Source organism: Eublepharis macularius, chromosome 5 (assembly GCF_028583425.1).
Source record: "Eublepharis macularius isolate TG4126 chromosome 5, MPM_Emac_v1.0, whole genome shotgun sequence".
Classification (NCBI taxonomy): Eukaryota; Metazoa; Chordata; class Lepidosauria; order Squamata; family Eublepharidae; genus Eublepharis; species Eublepharis macularius.
This window is the reverse complement of record NC_072794.1, coordinates 26,958,746-26,983,470: the sequence shown is the minus strand read 5'-3', so window position 1 is coordinate 26,983,470 and position 24,725 is coordinate 26,958,746. Positions and strand designations below refer to the sequence as shown.

At 43.3% G+C, this 24,725-nt stretch overlaps 1 protein-coding gene across 1 annotated transcript in view; it reads left to right on the top strand.

Annotated features, from left to right (window-relative positions):
- Positions 1 to 24,725, top strand: part of ABL2 (ABL proto-oncogene 2, non-receptor tyrosine kinase) — a 57,254-nt gene extending 32,529 nt beyond the window's left edge. The window contains exons 2-11 of the mRNA XM_054980122.1: positions 4,788 to 4,958; positions 8,294 to 8,589; positions 8,987 to 9,259; positions 10,329 to 10,413; positions 15,451 to 15,628; positions 16,457 to 16,641; positions 17,186 to 17,338; positions 18,637 to 18,726; positions 20,716 to 20,889; positions 22,376 to 24,725. Of these exons, the coding sequence (XP_054836097.1) occupies positions 4,788 to 4,958; positions 8,294 to 8,589; positions 8,987 to 9,259; positions 10,329 to 10,413; positions 15,451 to 15,628; positions 16,457 to 16,641; positions 17,186 to 17,338; positions 18,637 to 18,726; positions 20,716 to 20,889; positions 22,376 to 24,081 (3,311 nt within the window). The 3' untranslated portion in view covers positions 24,082 to 24,725. The remainder of the gene's footprint in view (positions 1 to 4,787; positions 4,959 to 8,293; positions 8,590 to 8,986; positions 9,260 to 10,328; positions 10,414 to 15,450; positions 15,629 to 16,456; positions 16,642 to 17,185; positions 17,339 to 18,636; positions 18,727 to 20,715; positions 20,890 to 22,375) is intronic.

Genomic DNA, 24,725 nt, shown 5'->3' with positions numbered 1-24,725 from the left:
CCCCGCCCACACCAACAGTTCTGCCTCTTGTTGGCTCCAGCTCTTGTTCATAGTAATCACATTTGTGTGACATACCATGCCCGAGGGAGTCGCTTTCTGACTTGTGCCAGGCACTTGCGTTGGTTTCCTGTAGGACAAAGCATGATTCTGGGGACCATTCTTCCGTCGAACGGTTTTGCTCAAGAGAATGATGAGCTTCTGTGCTCCTTCTGTGAGGAGGTCTCCAATCCTGGATTATCTGGTTTTACAGGTACGTTGAAAAGGAATACTCGATGTGATTTTCATTTTTGGTGTGTACAATGTACAAAACAAAGGGCTTAAATCTCTCATGAGCTCAACTGAGCCACCGCATATTGGGCTTGACTTTTTAAGAATGCGGTTTCTTTGGTGTTCTGTCAGGTTTCCTTCTACTGGATTTTGTGCTGGGTGTGAAATAATCTATTGAATGGCAGGAGAGTGGCCATTAAGTGACTCAGGAAGGGAGTAGGTCGCAAGGGGGAAAGATGAGATGAGGCAGTCTAAATTATGCAACTTGATTGGGCAGCTGATGCTTTGAAGTGCTAAATGTTTTCATTGTGTGTGAATGAAATGCTGTAGGGGAAGTAGATAAGTTACAGAACCACAAATTTTGAAATTGCACTTCTGTGTTTCCATACCATAAAGGATTATAGTGATGTGCGTGTAAAGCTCTTAATTGGACTCTTTCTCAGCATGTCAGGGCACAGTTGGCTTACTATTTGAAATGAGGTTGTTTAAATAGTGGCCTTTGGTTTAAGTAGTGTATTTTCATTCTCTGTGTGTGGTTAAGGAAAGGGGTTTCGTAGACCAGTTTCTTACATTCTCTGCTCTTTGTCATGCATTTCTTGACTTTAAAGTACCAAGAGTTCCTGTTGTGGCTTGTTCTTTTAATGTTTTTAATCCTCTTGTCATTTACTAATAGATTCAGATGTGAGGATCCTGTCAAAGATACGCTATAGATTTTATATTACAGATTCAATACTTCGATTTACTTTGAAAAAGATATAGCAAAAGCAGTCTTCTGGCTTTATTCAGTCTTAGAAAGGAGGTTGAAGATTGGAGGTATAGAAGCACATTTACCAGGGTGGAGATGAAGCTGTTGATGCAGAGTGTTCTGTATTAAAAATATTGTGGTGTGTTAGATGTCTGTCAGGTATGGCTTTGACTTAGCTGTCTTTCCTCAGATGCAAAGAGGATGGTCCCTTGAGCTCCCTGTTAAACTTAGTTTGCTAATAAATTATGTAATCTTAATTGCTTCTGCATTAATCTTTTATGTAACTGGATCACACAGATCTCTGGAAATCCCCCCCCTTTTATTGGAGCAATATTAACAGTAACTATGTAAATGTCAACTTAATTATGACTGGTTTCTCTGCTCCTGCAGTGTAGCTTGAAGCTCCACACGTCTGCCTCAAATTCTTGATCCTGATACGGCATACCACAGAACTAGAAATGGCTTTATGTGGGCAGTGCTGTAACAGGCTACGAAACTGGCAGCAGCAGGTGGGATGCTACTGCTGCTTTTTTTCATTGGGACTTTGTGTGTCTTTCATGTGTTTTGCTGTGGCCAAGTTGCATGTGGCTAGCCTGTAGAGGTCTGGCTGGTGCTTGTGTGTACTTTAGCAGCACTGAACCAGTCCTGAATTTGGGAAGATCGTGGAAGGGGGTGTGTGGCTCTTTGTCCTCTCCTTCCTTGCCCTTTCTGCATTCAGAGCGGATGCCTCTCCCTTCTCCCCCATACCCCGCTTTTCATCTTGCTGCTGCCACCTCAGGGGAGATGAGGAGGAGCAGCAGCTGCTTGCTGAGCCAGTCCCTTGAGGGCAATCAGCAAATGCTGTGTCCATCCACTTGATGGATTGGTTGGCCTTGGTTTTAGCGTGACTGTCATAATGTTATACTGTAGAGTGAGTTGCGTGACAGTTGAATGTTATAATGATGGCAGTGACTTATCCATATGTCAAATGGGGGCATGTCTGTTTAAATTATTTGGGAGTGTTCATTAGGAAATAAACTCTAAATCTATCCTGCAGGAACTGCATTAATTTGGATTTTGCTCCTCTCTTTCAAAGGTACGTAAGTTGTAACACAAATACATAGCTAAACCATACTGAATTCTGTAACCACAAAATCCAAATTCAAAAGTTGGAATATGTTGTGCAGTTTGAGGCTTGATGCCGTAATGTTTCTCCCCACCCCTTTCATCTTTGAATGTGTGTGGTGAATGATGCTTGGCATGAACAAGAAAGACGTTGAAATAATAGTCTATAGAGAATGGGGAAAGGAAGGAAGAGAGAAGGTGGAGGCATGGTGTACAGAAGGAAGGTTGAAACCATGAGGTATAGCTATGTTTTGCCAGCTAAATGTGTTATAAAGTCAAATCTGGAGTATAAGATAGTGCCACTGTAGTGTGTGCTATAATACATATGCTGTGCTTTGGTGTGAGCTTACCTCTAAATTACCACACTAGAGTGAGGCAGCCACACATGTGAGAGAGGCAGATAGTACTCGAGGCCTGATTATGTCATAGCCAGGGATTGATTTTCGTGTGGAAGAGTGTTCCACACCTGGGGTTGCCAAGTCTGATTTGGGGGCAGATCTTGGAAGTGGCAGAGTTTGAGGAGGAGCACAGCTGGGAGATGATGCCACAGAGTCAGCTCTCTGAAGCTGCCACTTTCTCCAGGGTAACTGATCTTGGTAGTCCGGAGAGTAGTTGCAACAAGTGTGGGACTCTCAGGGACTTGTGGAGGGCATCTCATGTCCCCCTTCCACACCATGTCCTCTTTCCCTTCATTGCTTTCTGTAGCCCCTCCCCTTTCTCTGCTTCCTTTTCTCTTTCCCACCCACCTTTGTCTTTCTCCCTGTTTTCACCTTTCCCCGTTCCACCCCAGGCAGCCTCTCCCTATGGCCCTGTTGCATGGTGGGGAAACCAAGTACTTCATTTTATCCCCTCCCCCACACTATTTCTTCTTTCCCTCCTCCTGGCAGGCCCATATGCTCTCCTTTTCCTATATCCTTCTTTGCTTCAAACCTACTAAACAACTTGCCTTTTATCTATCCCCCATCTTCATCTATATTTACTGATTTACTTCATTTATACACTGCATTTCTCCACAGTGGAGACCCAAAGCAGCTTACATCATGCTTCTTGCTTCCATGTTATCCTCACAAGAACCCGGAGAGGTAGGTTAGGCTGTGAGTTTCTGACTGGACCCAGGGACCTTCCACAGCAGAGTGGTGATTCAGACTTGGGTCTCCCACATCCTACTTTGAAACTCTAACCACTACACTACATTGGCTTGAGGGGGGCATGTTGTTGAGCAGTAGCAAGCAGGGTGAGTCATGCAGGTCATGTGGTATCAAGTCGTCCGGTGGTTGTTTCTGGTCCTGGTCCCAATGAGTCCTCCCTCACATGTCCAAACAGCCCTGGAAAGGGCCTTACCCCCTCTCCCTACCTTTTCCAGACAAAAAACCAACCTGGAATACTGACCTACTTGGTTGCCTAGCAACAACCACGGGGGGGCATCTGGTTAAAGCTACAGGAGCTCCTTTAATCATTTTGGAGTTTTTTTAACCCTCCAATGCATTTTTTTAGATTTCAGACTTTTCTGCAAACTTGGGGCATTTTTCAGGTGTGTAGGAAGATCTGTCTCGTCTGTTCATGGCTCCAGTCTCCAGTTTTAAGTATCCGCAGATCAGGGCCACTTCACTGTTAGTATATAAGAAGATTCCAAGAGGACTCCAGTTCCCACCTGAAAGTTGACCCAAATTCCTTCCTGTCTGTGCAGCTTGTTGTTTCTGTGCTGCTTGTTGGCAATTCGTGTGATAAATCTTTGACATGTTTCTTGAATGGAAAGCCATAGTATTTATTAAATAAATTCCAATCCATGAGTGGTTCTCCACCAGATCTTTTCATTTTTGTAAACAAAGAGAATATGTCTTCAGAACACACCACCACCACCACCACATTGGTTAGAAATCTATTGACAATGAAAACCAGAATTTCACTTGGGGTGCCATACTCTATTCTCTGAGCTGGTATAGAGGTCTAAGTCCCCTATAAAGCCCCTCTGCTGAAATATGTGAGTGAATGAGGTGATACAAACTCCTAAAGAATATGGTTTGCCCATTTTTCTTGGTGAACTTGATGAGCTTTCTTTCTCTCTAGCTTCCAAGATCTAATTTAGCACAAGGTTTTCCAAGACATGTACTGTTCGTGTGCTGTATATATGCACAGTTGATCTTACCTGAGGTCTTCGTTGGCATCAGGGTTGCTTAGCAGAGAGCTTGATGCTCTGGTTGCTCAGTTGGTACTCTGAGTTTACTTTGGAGGGGAAACTTCAGGCAGTAAATTTGGAATACTGTTAAAGCTGGCAAGAGGGAATGCACAGTTCTGATCTGTGGGAAGTATTCATATATAAGGCCCATTGACAAGAGCAAGAGTTGTGTGAGAACAGTTATTCCTAGTGGATTGTATGCCATGCATCCTCTCTCTTCCACTCTGCTACCCTGCTAGTGGTAGAGGTTCAATGGAGATTATGTCCTGTATACTCAGTAGGAAGGAATGGCTCCATTTGCATGGAGCTTTTTGTACCATGCACCCCAAAGTCTTGGCCTGACCCTGCTATACTGCCTCTTAGTTATAATGAAGATTCTTGCTTTCAGATTGGCAGCTTGCAGCTGTGCTTGGTGCCTAGGACTTGATTCGCAGTGGTGGCGTATCCTGAATTTTAATGGATGTGGAAGCTAAATATTGTCTTTTCCTTCCCCAGAGGCTCTGCACCGCCCCTACGGTTGCGACACTGAACCCCAGGCACTGAATGAAGCCATCAGGTGGAGCTCTAAGGAGAACCTGCTTGGTGCCACTGAGAGCGACCCCAATCTTTTTGTTGCACTTTACGATTTTGTAGCAAGTGGTGACAATACGCTCAGCATCACCAAAGGTAAGCCTGACTATTTCATTTTGGGGCAAGGTGGTATAAAAGGGGTGAGAACTTGGATTTTTACTGGGGCTTGTATTGGTTATATTGCAGTGTGGTAGTTTTTATCTCTTTAATAGTACTGGCTTTAATTGATAGTTTTAATGTTGACCTTGTGATAATGATGGAAGAACTAGGGATTGCTTGCAAGCTTGATAATAAATTACCATTTTTAAAAGATGCTACAGCTTTCATAAAGTAATCTGAGAACCTCTCTGTAGATGGAAGGGTGAACTACTAAACCCAAGACATTTCTACAGCCTGAGATACTGCTAGATCATAAGGTTTGATACGGCAGCTGTGGAGAATTGAGAGGGATTCTTAGGCCCACTCTTGAGGAATTGCTTTAATTCTTAGGAGGAAGGTCCCAGAACTGATAGTTCCCTGTCTGTTTTCTTTAGAGAAATCCTTTATCTTTACCCTCTCAACCTAGGTCAACCACATATAAGCCTGCTGGGTGAAATCCTGTGGAGAGTCAGAATTCTGTGCTGTCAGAGTGGTGATAGCACCCATGTCATAGTGCTTACGCTATCTGGCATAATGCAAACTATCATCCACCTGAATCCAGGCAAAAATTCTGAAATCAATAGACTGTTTCTTGAAAGAGGATTTTTTATAATGAAATTTAGTTTGGCAACACTGGCTTGCAGACCTAAGTGCTCCAGAATCCATTGTCTACATATAGATGCTTTGGACTGCAGCAATGTCCAGATAATACTTTTTATGGACTCAGGCTGGTGAAAAGGCTCTTGCTTTTTCTTTGGAGCTTTCTCCCCAACAGACATAATTTATTGCTTGACAATCTTGACGGTGGACTGCTGCTGTAATATACTGTCCATTATGCTACCCTCAGTAGCATACTGGCACCTTCTGTTGGTGTGCAGCAGAGTGACTAACAAGGAGAAAACCAAAAATTGTAAGGCATATATGATGTCAAAAGTGTATGCTTACTTTAGAGATTGCTTCCCATCCACTATCCTACCTCATATCAGCCAAGATCAGTCCCTTGGGCGTCTCTTGCGTGTGACAATTAAAGATCCAAAGGCACACTGAAAGATTCTTTGCGATAACTCCCCAACTCTGAAAATCTCTTCATCTCTTGAGTTTCACCAAAGCATGAGCCTCAGCATGCTTTGATTGTAATCAGTTGTCCCAGACAAGGAAAGACGCTGTGATATCAGTGATTTTCCCAGCACCTTTTAAAGACAAACTGCATTCATATGGGGCCTTGATACTGAGCAAGGCCACTTGGGGAGGAGGGAGGGTGTTTAACTCCTCTACTCCTCTAAGTTTTCATGACTGATACACTTAGAGCCCTTTGAGAGGGTGCTGATAAAAATAGAGTGGAGGCCAATTTCACTCAGCAAAACTGTGGAGCAGGAGAAATGTTAAACCCCCTCTCCCCTTCTTGCACAACCCTAATAAAAATCACATTGTTACCAAAACCTGAGGTTGACATGAGTAGGCATCTCCAAAAGTGCACACCGCAGAAATCTAGGGATCACTTTAGGCTTCTATGTACGCTGGCTTGCCCTGGCGTGCCCCTTCCCCAAAAGATATTTGGAAACATTTTATAGATGCTTATATGTATATTTATTTACGTCATTTATACTCTAATTTTCTCCCCAATTGGGACCCAAAACGGCTTACATCATTCTCCTTTTCTCTGTTCTCACAAGAACCTTGTGAGGTAGGTTCAGGCTGAAGAAGTGTGACTGGCCCAGTGAGTTTCTGTGATAGAGCGAGGATTTGAACCTGGGTTTCCCAGATCCTAGTCCCAACACTCTAACCTCTACATGATGCTGGCTCTTGTGGACTTGCCACTATTGTTGCCATAATTATATTTCTGTTTGATCTTAGGTTTGTTTTAATTTAAATACCTCTTCCCCAAAAGAGTTGGAGAGAAAGGCACCTTTAATAAGCAGTAGCAAACTATATTGACTAAAAATTGGACAGACCAAAGAAGGAAATTAACGACATCAGTTAATCAGTGGCAGTCCATAAATGTAGTAATAACATTCTCAGTCCTAGTGTGATTACTCCCTTATTTTTTTACCTAATCAAGAGAGGGGTGTGTGCGCTAGGTTCTGGGAAGGACCAAGGAGCCGTTGAGATGAGTGAGAGACACCCATGAAGACACACAGGCAGTGGATGATGAGGGCTAGAAATTTCCTGGATCTAAGTCCACGGGGGCTGTGCTTAAGGATGTTGCAGAGGATGGGAGTGCAGGAAAGTTGCTGGGTTGCAGAAATGCCTGACGAGAGGGAGAGATGTGGGGCTCTGCTAGTGAAATAGAACAAAAAATGAAGATGGAGGATTATGCTGTGATGTGGTATTTGCAGAGGGATGGTAGGAAGTTTTGGGGTTGGATGCAGTGGTAGAGAAGAGAGAGAAAGTACCCAAGGAAAGAAAGAGGGAGAGAGATTAAATCATACTTTGCCTGTTATCCTGGAAAAGTGATGGTAGAGGTCAGTCTGGAGGAGAAATGGAACCTGTTTTGTGGATAAAATGCCAGCCCTTATGCACCTGGGTTCCCTTGGTTTTTGGGAAGTCCTGTGATGATTATTGAAAGGTGATTAAATTGTTTATTTGCTAGTTTCAGGCTTCAGGAAACAGGGACAATGGTTAATGTGACCGGAAATTATGCTGATGCCCTGATTAACTCAGAAACAATTGAATATTTGCTCACAGAGGTTTTGGTGCTCAAGTCTAGGAGATGGGGTTTTGCCCTTATTGACTCAGAAAGGAGACTAGATTGTTCTTTTGATGTGATAGACATTGTCTTAAGTTTTTAGTTTCCTGTAATATTTTTCCTTTGTCATAAACACTGGCTGCTGAAATGATATCAGCTAATCAAGGTGTTGGCTTTGAAGATGAGCTTCCTTGCAAAAGGGTGCTCCCTTGGAACTAATTTTAACTGACCGTTGATTTCTTTGTGAGACTCGGATTCTGATCCACGCTGGACTTTTGGCATCTGAACTTTTGAGTCTGAGACTGCTGCCTGTTTTTCTATGTTCTAGGGCAACCTGAAGGCCCTAGATGACTATAGAGGTGCTGACATAGCAAGGTGTACACACACAGTTGTAATCTCCTTTAAAAAGTGCTGGGAGATCTATGATCTGATGAAGCTTGTTTGACCCAAAAGGACGGGAATGTTCTTAAAAAATACTTTGTGCCTAACTAGTGTATTTGTTGTCTTTTTACAGTGTAATTTTTCCTTCCATCTCAGAATAGGAAAAACATTTATAAAATCTCATTTTTCTGTGTTGATTCTCTTCCCTAATCCCCATCCCTTTCAGGTGAGAAGTTACGAGTACTTGGTTACAACCAGAATGGTGAATGGAGTGAGGTACGCTCTAAGAATGGGCAGGGATGGGTACCTAGTAACTACATCACCCCGGTGAACAGTCTGGAGAAGCATTCCTGGTATCACGGACCAGTGTCGCGCAGTGCAGCTGAGTATCTGCTGAGCAGCCTCATTAATGGCAGCTTCCTAGTTCGGGAAAGTGAGAGCAGCCCAGGACAATTGTCCATCTCGCTCAGGTACGAGGGACGTGTTTACCACTACAGGATCAATACCACCACAGACGGCAAGGTAAATAAATACCTTTGGGGGAAAAAAACATTTTTTAAGGCATGAAAATGTTCTTGCTTTTATTTCCCATCTGTTAAAGCAGCAGTTTGCGATGAAAGAAATACTGAAAATGCCAGTTCCTATTGCGTTGAGCAGAGGATTTGCTTCTTTAAGTACTGCTCAGTATCTCTGATCTTCCTTGGAATAACTGGTAGGCTTCCTGTCAAGATCTTCTGGTTCTACTTCAGTAATCAGCAGCTATCATGCCAGACTAGATTCAGGCAAACGTTGAATTTACAGGCCTCCCTTTTCTCTTTCCCTTATACTGGGCAACACCACCAAGTTAAACATTCTGAAAGAGAATATTTCATAAGAAATTTGTAAAGGCTTCTCTGTTAACAGGTTTCTCTGTTAACAGGTGTATGTAACAGCTGAAAGCCGATTCAACACGTTGGCAGAGTTAGTTCATCATCACTCAACAGTAGCTGATGGCCTGGTGACAACCTTGCACTACCCAGCGCCAAAGTGCAATAAGCCCACAGTCTATGGAGTGTCCCCCATCCATGACAAATGGGAGATGGAACGAACAGATATCACCATGAAGCACAAGCTTGGAGGAGGACAATATGGTGAAGTTTATGTTGGGGTATGGAAGAAATACAACCTCACAGTTGCTGTAAAAACACTCAAGGTATGTTGCAAGTCCTCTGCAAGTCCTCTGTTCATCAGATAATTGTACCGGGTGTGTAACAAAAAATTCTCAGAATGCCGATAGTTCTGGAATGCATGCTGCTTACTGATGCCATGATCAAAAACAGTTGGTGTTTAATGGTGGCAGCTTGTCTAGAGTTTATCATCAAATCAGAGCGTGTGGGGATTACTGTGGCATCTTTCTGAGATATTATAATCTCTTAGAGAAGTGGCAGATAACTCACAGACAGCATCAAGCTGGTATTACCAAGATCAGGAGAGGGTGGGCAGGAAGGGATGAGCTGGTGCTGGGTCCTTATGGCCCTTTCTTTTTATGCCCAAGCTAATGCCAGTCACCACTTTAGGGTCAGGAAGGAATTTTTCTCTGAGCCAAATTGTGTGGGGATCCTGGAAGCTTTTTGCCTTCCTCTGGCCATTGAGCAGAGGTCACTGGGGAAGTAGCTGTGAATGTCCTGCATTGTGCATGGGGTCGGATGAAATAAAATGCATGGATTAACTTTTGGTCATTCTAAGTGCTTAGTACCTATTAAAAATGTTTTGATTGTGTCTGTGATAAATTGGAAAACATTTGATAGTGGCTGGATTTAACGATGCCAGAGTGTAATTTTTAGCTTGGAAGTGCCCCTGGTACATGTCTCCCTGCTACTGAGAAGCATCAGTGCCTATTCCTTCCTTAGTTTCAGGCTCCATGTCTGCCACTCACATGCTTCTGGAGAACCTTTGTATTCTGAGGACGGGAGGACAGCAGTGTTTCTTATTTGTAGGTGTCTCGGAAGCATCTGATTGGACACTGTTGTAAACAAATTCTGGACTGAACAGATTTTGGTCTTATCTAGCAGAGTCAGTTCTTATATTCTTACCAAATATACAAGAGAGCCACAATAATAGATGTGTTGGGATCCAGGACCTGATCTTTCCGCTGTATGTAAATACTTTGTACAGTAAGTCTGTTTGTAATGTATACTGTTCTTTTCGTACAGTAAGGCTGCTTATAATGCATACTGTTCTTAAACTGGTCTCTGTTCAAAAGCATTGTGTCACACTTTCAGGAAGATACTATGGAGGTGGAAGAGTTCTTGAAAGAAGCTTCTGTTATGAAGGAAATCAAGCACCCCAATCTGGTGCAGCTATTAGGTGAGTACAGTAACCTGAGTTTGTTACTTTTAATTTCAGAGCGATTATTTTGATTATCGTATGGCCAGTCTGATCCAAATAGCAGAGTTCAAAAACAGCTTGGGCATGATGTCCATACTTCACTTGCATCGGGCCACACTATATGTAGGGTGTACTCCCAGTGAGAGTTGGATTGTGCATGCTTGCCATACCCATTGGGCATGTCTGTCCTACCTCTAAGTCTACTACATGTTGGATATAACATTTATACAGGGCTTATGCACCTAATGTGCAGCTTCTGTAGGCCTGAATTGTGTAGCTGTTTTCCAGATGTGTTAACAAATTCAGTTTGAGTTGTTGCAAGTTGGGTTTTATGTGCATGATCCTTATACAACACATGGCTGTCCAGAGGCAAAACATACAGCTGTAGTCCTTCCCTCCCTTGCTACATGATGCTGACGTGCACTTAGATCTTGCCTAAACTGGCAGGTCTATTTTTATTTATTTATTTTATTTATTTATTCAATTTATATACCGCCCATCCCAGGGGCTCTGGGCGGTGAACAGTTCTGACAAACTGTTAGAACAAAACTGTTAGAATCAAAATAACAACATTTGATTCAAACTGTATTAGAGCTAGGGAGTCTCATCCTCTGCCTCTTACTCTGCACAATTGCTTTGCGCGTTTTTTATATTACAGCTCTTCAGGATTCAAAGGTTATTTCAGAAAAGTGGATTGTGGGCAGAGGGGAGATAGAGATGAGACATAGCAGTCCTACATCCCCCAAGCTGAATTAACAACCTTGTAGATTTGGTAGGCACTGTATCCACACTTTCCTGTTCAGCTGAGGACTACAGACCTTTCAGTTTCTAGATGGTGGGATTATGAAGGTTGCTGGGAAAATTACCGTATGCCACAACACAGTAAAGGTGAGGCAGACTTCTAGATTTCCCTGATTTAACACATGTCCTCTGACAGAGTGTAACGTGCAATTTAATGTTAGCATTTTATGGATATTGGGAGACTTTATTTAAGATCTTTGTGATTGTTTTCTGTTAAAAGTGCTACTTTGCAGTCTTCCCTCAGGTACTGTGTTAAATTTGATCTGTCCTCCCCACCCCCCACCCCCCCACACACCATACTAGTTCTTGGTTATAAGAATATATCAGTCACACTTTGGGATCCTTATTCTGTTTGCATTATTTGAGAGAAATTTATTAATGAATCCTTTCTACATTCTGCTTTGGACATTTGGTGCCTTATCGTCCATGGATGGCTTATAGAATCAGCAAATGCAGTTTGTCTTAAAAACAATTTTATTTTTTCCCTGGGACTGTTTTTTTAATTCACCATGAAAGAAAGTGAATGATGCATGAAAGTGAAGGTAATCTGTTTCGGTACAATTGCTCATAAGAAAATAGTAATTACATTGAGAGAAATTATGTCCAATATAAGGCTACAAGTTCATCTTCCAAGAAGGATGCACATTTGTGGGAATTTATAGTAGTAGTAGTAGTAGGTTTAATTGTATATGGCCAAAGGCCGTCACCATACAAAGTTAAAAACAGTAAAAATAGAAATCTATCTTACAAGCATAAAATACAGTTATTATTAAAATAATAAAAATAAAATACAATTAAAATGGAACCTTAAAATGGAATTTATATGTGAGCATATCTGTACACTGTTACCTCTGAAATAGTATGGCAGGAGTAAACTTACTATTTTGAAGTCTTTCTGCATCACCCTGATGGCTTGGCACTTGTGCAGAGTAGAGGTGGGCACAAACTAAAATACAAACCAAAGTTCATGACGAACCAGGCCAGTTCGTGGTTCATGAACCGGTGATTCGTCAGAACCCATTTCTGACAAACTGCCATGAACTTTAGGCTGGTTTGTTTTTTGGTTCGTCTCTGCAAACAGCACCGATCAATCAGTTTCCTAGGCAACAGAGGATGGATTTCCTGCAGACCTGCTTAACCGGAAGTGGCCTTCTGCTGACCTGGAAGTGATGTTTTCATAAACCAAATGAACTGGTTTGTGAACCGGAACAGGTTTGTGAAAGTTCATGGTTCATGAAATATGACAAAACACGAACCGCATGGTTCGGGGTTTTTTCCAGTTCATGCCTATCTCTAGTGCAGAGCTATCATTTAGAAACCTGTAGAGTTAGCAAATAGGCACAGCAGCTTTGAACTGCACATGCCTTCCCTCTCAGGTCTCTTTCACCATAGTAGCAACACCATTCTTGCTTTCAGAGGTTGCTTTGAGAGCTCAGAATCTGGCCCAGGCTGTAGCTTCAGATAAGCATATGTTTGGTTTTTATGGAAGAGTTCGATGTGTTCTTGAAATGTTCTGGGAAACCACCCCAAGACTAATTTTGAGCAAACCTCTTGTCTGTCTTATGAGTGTTTCCATTTCCATTTTATTCTTACAACAATTCTGTAAGAGAGGATAGGCTGAGAGAGAATGGCTGGCCCAAGATCATTTAGTGAGCTTCATAGCTGAGTGGGGATTTGAACTGTGTCGACTTGGTTCTAGTCTGATACGAGCTTCTAAAAAACCGAACCCTTTATTGGTATTTAATTCCAAAGTACAGGGTGGGATGCATAGCTGACTGAAGCAGAGTATTCCAAGGGAGACAAACTACCCCATTGAAGCCAGGCACAAGTGGAACATGCTTGGCAGCTTGCTGCTTTTTTCCTCCCCCCGCCCGCCATGTTGGCATGTGTAGTGTGGTGGCTGCTGCCATGTAGTTTGAATGCTCTCAGTGTTTTGAGCTATTTGCTCGTGTATGCTAACATCTGTCGTTGGGCGTTAGGTTATTGCTGCTGGTTCGTAGTAGGGCAAAAGTGGGAAAATGCTGGGAATGCAAGGAACTTCAATGACCTCAACCAATCTGCACCCCTTATGAAACAGACACTTGTGGCCTGTATGTTGCATTCCGCTTCTAGGCAAAAATATTCTGCCTTCGTTAGACGCAATGATCCATTCTGGAACTGTAATTTTTAAATCATTTATATCTTTGCGGTAAATGTGCAAACCATTTTGAGTCCAATATGCCATCAAAGCACATCTCATTGGAGGGCAGAGGTCATAATTCCCATTTTTATAGAGAGAGCTGGGGCTAAACAATACTGTCTTGCCCATGATCTAGGACAGCTAATCTTTCCCTAGCCAAAATGCAGCCTTGCCCACTAGAAGGCACTGTCTCTCCTTATTCTGAAATAGTCCTACAGCTGTATGCAGCTTCTTGCGTAGTGGAATGGCAGAGTAACGAAATCAGATAATGCTGTGAAAGAAAATCTTTAGGTCTTCTTGTCTTACTTCGTTTGCTTTTTCTTTCCTATGAGGAGAGCTAAGTGTAGGGGCTAAGGGGATGACGTGTGAAGGAAGTCCCTAGTGCAGAAGTGGACTCTGCTATGAACTTTAAAGGCATTAGTCTAGTATCTCTCTATATTCTGGTGATAACAGGGCTGTTGTAAGGATTACTGAGAGTGTATGTATATGAAATGCCTTGAACACTGTATGTAAAAACTAAGCATAATAGTTGCTTTTCATTTATTTCATTTGATTTTTGTAAATATAAGAGCTGTTGAGATGGATGTGGTCAGGAAGGCTTGAATACGTCTGTCATTTTGCAGATGGTATGAAACAGAAATGTTCAGGAGGACATTTTTACAAAAGGACTAGAATGGTAATTATAATGAAAAAGCACAGAAGGTTATCAGCAACTTTTTTTTACTGCATTGTCCATTATTACGTTTGTAATCCCCTCTCTTCATTATGGCATATCATGCCTTTCACAGTTTTTCATTGGCCTTGTTTTCCAGTTCTTTAATCCTAGTCCTATGAAAATGTTTATTGGAGGTCTTTGCTGTCTAGTTGGATTGTTTGTCATATTTTGTAACCTGCCTTGAATCTCAGTGAGAAAGTTGGGGGACTAATAGGAGGGGATTTGATAGGATAGATGGGATATGTGGGATTAAGTTTTACCCCAGTAGCCGTGACTGGTTTCGTTTAGCTCTAGTAGTTGTGCACTATCGATGTGGTTTAGTGGGTTATGTGGAAAGAAGTTTGTTGCAATCAGTGGACAAGGAGAAATTTTGTTAGGGCTTTAAAATCAGCTGTTATTTCCAAGTAGTCAGCTGTTTACAGCATTCCTGACCACAAAAAATATGAGGGAAAAGAACAGATTGGAAAGGGGGCTGCCATCAGTTGGTTTTGTTTAACGATGCTGGAAACATTGCAAATAATGCACCTGCTGGTAATACTGTGTTTTTTATCTTGAACTGGTCCCTTTACATTCAATTTGCTGAAGTATTTGCAGTATGCAGTGGAAAAGAGCAAGAGTCCAGAAGCACCAATATGACTTAACAAAATTTGTAGTAGGAGAAAAATTTAACCTTCTAGGACATTCAGTTGCAATTCTCCTGCAGAGGAATTTCAAAGGGAGATTAGAAGAGAGACTACTGAATTGCAACTGATAATGTAGCTCAATGCAATGCTTATTCCTTTACTGATTTAAGAGGCTGCTTGAGTGATTTCTGAATCCTTGTTTCCGAAACTGACCTGAGCTTCTGGCATATGAGAATTTAACTTACAGGACTTTAACTTACAGGAGAATTTAACTTACAGAGTCACACATGCTCCAAAAAACCATGTCAGCATACATTGTTTCATTCCAGTCCTGACCTTGCATCTCCTCCTTCTCAAGGAACGGACTCTCGCTAGTCCTCGGCTGCTGCTTTCTCTCCTGGGGAGGAGGACTGTGTGGAAGCAGCAGTAGCTGAGCTATGGTGGAAGGTGGTGGTCTTCGCTGTTGAAAGCTTGGGAACCAGTCTTCTTTTCCCTGTTCTGTTGTGCTCTTGATGCAAATCTACTGCTTGAGTTGAGTCTGTATGAGAACCCTGTCACCTGGATAAACTGTCAGCTTGCCCCCTTAGAACCTGTCTTGTGTTAAAGGTGCCTGCGAGACCTTGGAGCTGTTATTTCATTAGAAGCCTGTACCTACAGTAAGATTTAAATGTTGGCCAACTCTCCTTCCTCCCACCCAGGTGTGTGTACTCTGGAACCCCCCTTTTACATTGTGACAGAATACATGCCATATGGGAATCTGTTGGACTACCTGCGGGAGTGCAATCGAGAGGAGGTGACTGCTGTTGTCCTGTTGTACATGGCCACTCAGATATCCTCTGCTATGGAGTACCTGGAGAAGAAGAACTTCATCCACAGGTTAGCAGGCTCCTTTTAACTTCTGTAGAAGACAAGGTCAAGGAAAGAAATTTTTGCTAATGGGCTTTGAAGCAGCAGCATCACCAGCTATTCTGTAGTTTCTCCTTAGCTCAAGAGTTTCATGCCAGCTGTTCTCTGTAGACAAGTCTGTGAATGTATTTTGTGGGTTTTGGCAACCTGGACTTGTCGTTTCCATGGGGGAGATCAAGTTTCTCCCTTTTGGCTTCTCAGAGAAGTTTCAAATCATACATTTGAAATCTCAGAAAGGTAGCACTTTGAGTAATGACAGGACAGTACTTTGTTATACCATGTGGATTTCCAGTGGCCATTATGATCCCCTGCCAAAATTCTGCTGGTTATCAAAGTGCCCATGTTCACACCTTATGTTTCACTTTATTTGCCAAATACAAAATGACCACACCAGATTTAGTTCTCAGATTAAATTTTACACAGTAAGGTCATTCACGTAAGTTTGCTGATCTTGCACTGGCATTCTTTTTCATTTTTGAGTGTTTGGGATGGGGCTGTAAAACATATGGGGATACATTGTGAGGAGTTACGAAATTAGATGAGCTAGGAAATAACTCTTTTTGGCATGATGCCATGTCACTTGAACACTGAAGCATTGATCAACCTCTGTATGTCACTGTGAACATCCACATAAAAACCTGCTTGCCTCAGCACCCAATGACATCCCACGTCAGGCTGTAAAACGGTACTATGTTTCTAAGTGAGAAACTCAAATGCCAAGTATTTAACAGGGATGAGGATTTCAAGATGAATCTAGGCTCCGGCAGTCCTGACTCTACACTGTCTTTTTCTGCACAGGGATTTAGCAGCTCGCAATTGCTTGGTGGGAGAAAATCACGTAGTGAAGGTGGCTGACTTTGGCTTAAGCAGACTGATGACTGGAGACACATATACAGCTCATGCTGGAGCAAAATTTCCCATCAAATGGACGGCACCCGAGAGTCTGGCCTACAACACATTCTCTATCAAATCAGATGTTTGGGGTAAGAGTTTCCTTATACATGGTGTTCCTGGTTGCCTGTGGATTGTAAAGCTGGATGGGGTGGGGAGATAACTTCTGCATTTTCATGGGTAGTTGTATGCCAGGCATATATTCTGTTTTGCACACTGACCAGATGATTGTTTATCAGACTGTGCAGTACATTTGGTGCCATCAAAAAGAAAGAGCCATCCCAGTTACAGAGTAGTACAGGCATTCAGGCTTGGCTAGGGTATTACATTCAACATCCAAAGTGTGATTTAGGCTTAAAACAGAGAGAGTCTCTTCCCCCACCCCCCACCCCCAACTTTTGAAGACAGTTTTACTTTTTCCTACAAGTGGGCATACTGTGTATCTCATTTCGATTTAAAATTTGGTTAGACAACCAGAGGGGCGGAGTGATAAAATTTCTTAATGAGGGTTGGATGCAAACTAACAGTAACACATTTTTTAACATAAAGAACAATCTTCCTTTAGCCACAGTTTAGGAATAATGGTGTGCAGACAATGAAGGAGGGCATGGCTATAAAAATCTTCTTAACTTTCAGCTTTTGGAGTGTTACTGTGGGAGATTGCGACATATGGGATGTCGCCCTATCCTGGCATTGACCTCTCTCAGGTTTATGATCTGCTAGAGAAAGGGTACCGGATGGAACAGCCAGAAGGTTGTCCCCCAAAGGTCTATGAGCTCATGAGAGCATGTGAGTACTCCATTTTTGGTTTTGCTTAGGTGGTGGGGTGGCGGGGGGAGAAATACTACATTAATATGTCATGCTGTCCCTCACTGGGGCCAAAGAGGTTGTACATATTACTTTTTTACCATCTATTGTTGTAATACGCACAGTGGTATGTGGCCAGTGTCTTGCCCACAGGACAGTTCTTGAAGAGCAGTTGCCAGTTGACATCTTCATAGGAGTTAACAAAAAGATTAGGCAGAATGCAGGTCTGCAGACAGTTTAGAGCAAAGAAATCTGCATGTGGGCTAATCCACCATCCTTAATCAAATCCAAAATACAGTAGCCCCTTTTTTTTTTTACCAGAAAAATCCTTGGAAGTCATATTTCTGCTTTAAAAGTCTCCCATATGATTTCCAGTAATCAGATAAGTGCCAGTCCATTTTCCCTGGCTCTGCATCTTTATCAATTTATGATTTTTCATCTCCCATTTTCTGTATCCTAGTCTACTTAAAACAAACCACACCACACTGTGTTGCAAAATTGCCCACTTGAAAAACAAGCAGTCAAAATTAGTTGTGCTTGTGGACTTGCGGAAAACATATTCTGTTTCTAGTACCCCAACCTCTGGCAATAGTTCTGAATTCTAAGGCATCAATGGCTTGCCTTTTTAGGGGCGTTTGAACATTTTGATGTGAGGTTATGCCATGTCACTGCAGAAGACTTAAAATTTAAAAGCAACATGAAAGGCTGTTCAGCTGAGGGTGGTGGGGTTGCATTCTTCTCCCTCTCTTAGAGTACTGTAGAAACTGTTGAAGCTGATTGACAGTCAGTTCAAGTCCTGATAAAGCGTTGCTTCACACAGCGCGTAATTACCTTAAGATGTTCAGTGCCACAAACAAGTTTTAAAGGATGTTAAATTCATGGAAGGTAGGCCTAGCAGAAGCCTGTAACTATGATAACTAAATGAAACCTGTGTGTGCAGGACCAACATGCTCAGAATATCAAATACTGGGGGCAGAAACTGGGTAGTTGTTGGCTGAATTCCCAGCTTCTGAGCTTCCCAGAGGCATCTGGCTGTTTGCCTTGTGGAAACAGAATGCTAGTCTAGATGAACTCTTAGTCAGATTCAGCTTGGCGATTCTCAAATGCTCATTTTACCCTCTTAAAGTATGTTCAGAATGCAAAGACTGTGACATGGATCTTAAAACCTTTTGTCAGTAAACAGTGAGTGGCAATAATAATGCTGTATGTTTCGGGCAAGTATATTCTTTCTTCCAGCAATAGGGGATAGTAATCTCTCCTTGGCTTCTCTAATGCTGTAGGCTGGAAGTGGAGTCCCTTAGACAGGCCTTCATTTGCTGAGACTCATCAGGCCTTTGAGACTATGTTCCATGATTCTAGTATTTCCGAAGGTAAGAACCCTTCTTGTTCATCTAAAAAGTGTTAACACTTTTACTACTACAGAGGTAGAGGTCTCTGTTTTGAAAAGGTGATTTTAATTCAAGTGTATAAAAATACTTTAGATGCCTTTTTTCATTTTGTCTCTTAGATTTCTACTAGAAAACTAGGGTTCTAGACTTTTATCAACTGTATTTGCTGCTTTTGAAAAGATGGGTTTCCCATTTTGACATTCTCGTGTATCTGATTTCATGCAAAATGCTGTTTATGAACTTTCTGAAGAATGTTAACCTAGTTTTCTTCCACCTTGCTAGCACTTAATGATTGCAAACGGTTCCAGTTTGAGAGAGAACATCTGTGTCCCAGTGTAGTTTATTTTCTCCTCTGTCGTCTTGTCATATTGCCCATTTCCAACCCAGCTTCTTCCCCTTGGTGCAGTACTTCATGTTGCCAAAAATCTACTTACTGCTGAAATAAAGTAGCGATCTGAATATGGTGTGTACAGGGAGAGGCTTTATTGCAAAGTAAGCATATCTGCTTTACTTCTTTAGATCGTATTTCCTTTGTGCAGTGGTTTTGCACTGGGCCCTGGAAGTTGCTCAAGAGGTTCATCACTGACAATAGTTAATAGGGGATAAGTGTTGCAGAAAGACAGTTTGTGCACCCCTGCTGACGTTGTCTTGCCATGCATATGTTCATTGAGGAGGGCTGGCCACCAGTGCACTGTGTGAATTGCCCTCTTAGAATGCCCAAGTATTGCTGCAAAGTGCAGGCATTTCTTACCACACCAGAGCAGAGAAGGCAATGGACAGGGAGTCCCTCTAAAGCTTGAAAGCTACCGTCTTAGTTAAGAAACTTTAACATAGAATGCCAAAAACATGCACATTCTACAGAGAATAACGATAGGGGGCTTCACGCAAGACATGGAAACTCTGAAAGAGGAAATATGGGATGTCTGCTTTCCCTCTGTGCTTCCAGATTTCTTGCAAAGGGGTGGGGGAGGAGAGTTTTGTATATTCCTTATCTTAAAGGAATCTGCATGTTGGTGTAAAGAGAATGCACATCTTGGTATGGAGGATATAAACATTTCTCTCCTCCTGTTTCACATGAGACCCCAAAGCTTGGAGGGGGGTGGCGAATCTGTCAGTGTGCAGACTGATTTTGAAGATAGATTGATATTAAAATATGGGTGAGATACAGGTCCAGATTCTTTTGAAGTCTTCTCAATGGTGAACTTGCTAGGTAAAGCTTGAATTATTGTTTCCCGTTAAGGAGATCCCATTTTAGGAGCCTTGCTAAAATAGTGGCTCAGTATGTGCCAGAGCTTCAGAGAAAAGGCATAGAAAGGATGAGAGAGTAGATATTTGACTTACCAAAAGAATTATGTATATAATGACACTTCAGCTTTTCAGCTCAGTTGTATCTGTTTGGCTTTGCGCGAAAAACTTAGGCATCAGTATGAGTTTTATCTGTCCTTACTTCTTCTAGAACTTGAGAAAAAAAGGAGGAGGAGATTTCCCTGTGGCAAAGGTGCATGTTTTCCTTTGTGTGCCAAAAACATGCCTCTTACCACAGGGGATAAGCATGTCTTTCCACTGGACACATGAGTCATTCATACTTCCTCTAAATAATGCTTGATACTTCAGCTGTTGTATGAAGCTGTCTCCTGCCTTTTAGCCCATAGACTTCTATTGGCAGGGGGTAAAACTAGAGTAATAGGAGGAGATTGTGCCTGTAAGAGGTACACATGAACCCCTTTGGGCCCTGAACAACCGTCTTCCTATGTCTGACCCTGGATGAGAGTTCTGGTTGCTGTGTTGGCATGCCAAGTCCTTTACAGCTAGTCCCTTTAAATCTTTCAAATGAATATCCTCATAACCTCATTGAATCGCTGAGTAATTTTTCTTTCCCCTTGCCCTAGTGCCTTTGATTAGTGTCCCGATGTGCTTTCCTCTTTCCCTGCTGCTCTCTGTCCCAACTATACCCCTGATGATTTCTTACAGAGGTGGCAGAAGAACTTGGGAGGACGGCATCATCTTCATCCATTGTGCCATATCTGCCTCGGCTACCCATGCTTCCTTCCAAAACCAGGACTTTGAAGAAACAAGCAGAAAACAAAGAGAATATTGAAGGAACCCAGGAGACCGTAGAGCATTCTGCGTCCAGCTCTGCGCCAGGTATGCTGTATAAGCGTGTCTGAAACAGCAGCTTTGGGAATAAGTTTTTCCTGCTCTGCATGGATGAGTGGTCCAGATTCTGGACACTGGAATTGTAGTGTTTCACAGAAAGGATTGGACTTTGGCTACCAGCACCTCCCTTCCTGTCAGGGTCAATTCTGTCAGCCTTTGTAGGTGTAGGAAGCAGCAGTGGAGATGGGTAGCAGACCTGCTGTGAATTGAGCCTTATGGAGCATGAAGACATGAGGGCTGCTAAGAGCCAGGGCTGAGCTTGTCGTCTTTTGCACTCCAGGCTGCTTTAAGCAGGTTTTGTAGCTGCTTTTTCCTTCCCTTCGCTCACTCAGAAGAGAACAAAGATAGGAGTTGACTGAATCCGCAATCAGTCGTCCAAGTATGTAGAACTTTAAACATGTTGACAGAAATACATGGGATTAATCCAGGCAAAACGGATTGGATGGTTCTTGCGTAAATGACATGTGAAATACATGGAAAAACTATTGATAGAAATCAGGTTACCTTTTTTTTATTGATTCATGTCCAAGTTGAAGCATCCCATCTTGCAAGTCTAAAATGAGGATTCAATTTAAACCTGTACACCCGGCTGGGACAGGGCAACAGGAAAGGCTCCGTTCTCAGTGGATTCCATTGAGTCCTCTGGGAAGAGATGACAGGATTTCAATCTTGAATTCGCTTGAAGGAGGCAAAGCTGTGCCCCTTCTCCCCAAGGGCTGAAGCTGCCAGCACATATTTACCCCCAGCTTCAGTGCTGTCCCCAACTGCATCCCCATGGGAAACTGCTGTGAGGAACTCTACATAATGTTGCGAATGATGTGCAGAAATGGGATAACATGAGGTCAATGAAATTGGTAGTCAGTAGATTCAAAACAAATAGAAGAAAAGACTGCCTCACACAACATGCAACTAACTTAGAGCTGCTACAGATAGTTGTGAAGGCCACAAGCATAGATACTTTGAAAGGGGGATTAGACAGACTTGTCATCCATGGACCTGTCAGTGGCTGTCTGCTATAATAGCTAACAAATCCTCCATGTTGTGGAGGCAGTATGTTTACTTATTCAGTGCTTGGGGACACAAGAATATTGGCTTTTTGCCCTGTTTTCGGGAATCATCTAGCATGCCAGTATTGGAAACAGGCTACTGGACTAGATAGTGCTTTTGGGTCTGATCTGCATGGGACTTTATATTACCACCGTTCACTCCTGTGTCAAAAAGTTCATTGCTTTACATGTTTGCTTCATCTTTCTTGACAGTATCCTTCATGGATTCTTGACAGGCTCCTTCAAGAACTATGTGTCCATGCTCACAGCTCGCCCATCGTCTTGATGGGTGCTTTGCCTGAATAAAAAAGCATCCACCAGGGTAGTCAGTGAGCATCATGTAGCTTTGTATGGTTATAGTTTCATTGGATCTCTAGCAAGGTTCATTTTGATTCGATGTGGTTTATTTACATTCTTTCTGTCGCTAGGGTTTATCCGAAGCACACAGCAGACCAGTGGATCACCAGCGCTACCTCGCAAGCAGAGAGACAAGTCACCCAGCAGCCTCTTAGAAGACACCAGAGAGACAACTTTCACTAGAGACAGGAAAGGTGGCTTCTTTAGCTCTTTCATGAAGAAGAAAAATGCCCCCACCCCTCCAAAACGCAGCAGCTCCTTCCGCGAGATGGAAAACCAGCCTCACAAGAAGTATGAGTTGACAGGTAACTTTTCAGCAGTTGGTCCTTTGCAGCATATCGATGGGTTTTCTTTTGCCGCCTCACAGCAAGAGGGAAACCTTTCCTCCTCTAAGTGCTATGGAGGCGCCTTCACAACACAGCGGAACTTCTATGGTGAGGATGGTGGTGGTGGCTCTAGTGGTGGTGGAGGCACAAGCACCGGTAGTGGCTGGTCAGGCATAACAGGCTTCTTTACCCCACGCCTGATTAAAAAGACACTGGGTTTGCGAGCTGGGAGACCTGCTGGCAGTGAAGAAGCTTCCAAGCCTTTCCCCCGGTCCAACTCAACATCTTCCATGTCCTCAGGTCTTCCCGAGCAGGAAAGAATGGCAATGACCCTTCCCAGGAATTGCCACAGGTCAAAAGTCCAGCTAGAACGGACGGTGTCCACGTCCTCTCAGCCAGAGGAGAGCACAAGCAAGTCCAATGACCTGCTCTCTAAAAGGTGCGAAGAAGCCCCTGTTCTGACCAGAGACAGACCAAAAGCCAAACTTCTGCCAAGAGGTGCTACAGCTGTTCCTCCCAAGACTGCTTCTGTGGACTCAGCTGTTTCAGAGAAGGACTGTCCAGGGCCAACAGCCACTGCAAACCTGAAAAGTAAAGAAAAGAACAGCAGTGCATGGCAAGGGTTGACAGAAAGTGAGGAGAAATCAGGCTGGTCTTCTCCAACCAAGGGTGCAGCAGTACTTCCAACCACTCACAATCACAAAGTGCCGGTCCTTATCTCGCCCACTCTGAAGCATACTCCAGCAGATGTGCAGCTTATTGGCACAGACTCTCAGGGGAATCGGTTCAAGCTCTTATCTGAGCATCAGGTTGCAGCTTCCAATGACAGGCCGAGGCGGATCAAACCAAAGTGCGCTCCACCCCCACCCCCAATCATGAGGCTCTTGCAGCAGCCTCCAGCTTGTTCGGAGGTAGCAGATGAGTTGAATAATGGAGCATTGGCACAGCATGGGCAAGAATCAAGTGAGGGCAACAAAAGGTCAGTGATGGCACCCGCTGGTGGAAAAGCTGGAAGGCCTATGATACCTCCACCTCAAGTGCCTCCATCGTCGTCTTCCACCTCACCTGCCAAAATGGCGAATGGCACAGCAGGGGCCAAAGTAGCGCTGAGAAAGACCAAACAGGCAACGGAGAGGATTTCTGCTGACAAAATCAGCAAAGAGGCACTGCTGGAGTGTGCAGATCTCCTCTCAAATGCCATTGCTGAGCCCTCTACAAACAGCCAGCTGGTAGACACAGGGCACCAGCTGCTCGATTACTGCTCAGGCTACGTGGACTGCATCCCCCAAACACGTAACAAGTTTGCCTTCCGGGAAGCTGTGAGCAAACTGGAACTCAGCCTGCAGGAGCTGCAGGTGTCCTCGACAGCTGCTAGCATGCCTGGAGCAAACCCTGTACTTAATAACTTATTGTCTTGTGTCCAAGAAATCAGTGATGTTGTCCAGAGGTAGCTACTGTCAAATATCTGATTGGGAGGAAAAATAATACACAATGTGGAGATAGGAGAAGGGTCAGGATGACTTCTTCTGTGGTTTTTCCCCCCCCCTATGCTGTTGCTTTTGAAATGAAAAGACTGATACTTGAGCGAGTTTTATGTGAAGTACCTCAGATCACTGAGCTCTCATGTTTACAGGTTCATCTCAGTACATGGGGCGGATGGGAGGGAAGCTAAGCTTCATGGGGAGGGGGTGTGAAGATCGCAGCTGATAGGAGCAGAATGTCAAGAATTTGCCCTAGCCAGAACATGCGACCGCCCTGGGTCTACAGAGGGGGAAAGAGAGGACGTGTGTTCTCAACCCTCTACCTTGAAGGCAGGATAATCAACAGCCAGTTCCTTGTTTTGGGGAAAGGTCTGCTGTTCTCCACATTATCCAGACAACCAGAGCGACTGGGAGGGGAGGCCACTTCCTTTTCCGCATGTTTTGGCCTTCTAAGCTATGTCCAGGAAGGTTCAGAGGCACCATGGGAACTGGAGTTTGCTATCCTCCTTGCAAAGGAGAAGAGGTGGGTTAGGTGTGGGGTAAGGTCTGTCATATAGAATGGTGTTTGGAGCTTAGGGGAAGGGGATGCACTAGCCCAGATGGTCTAACTTCCA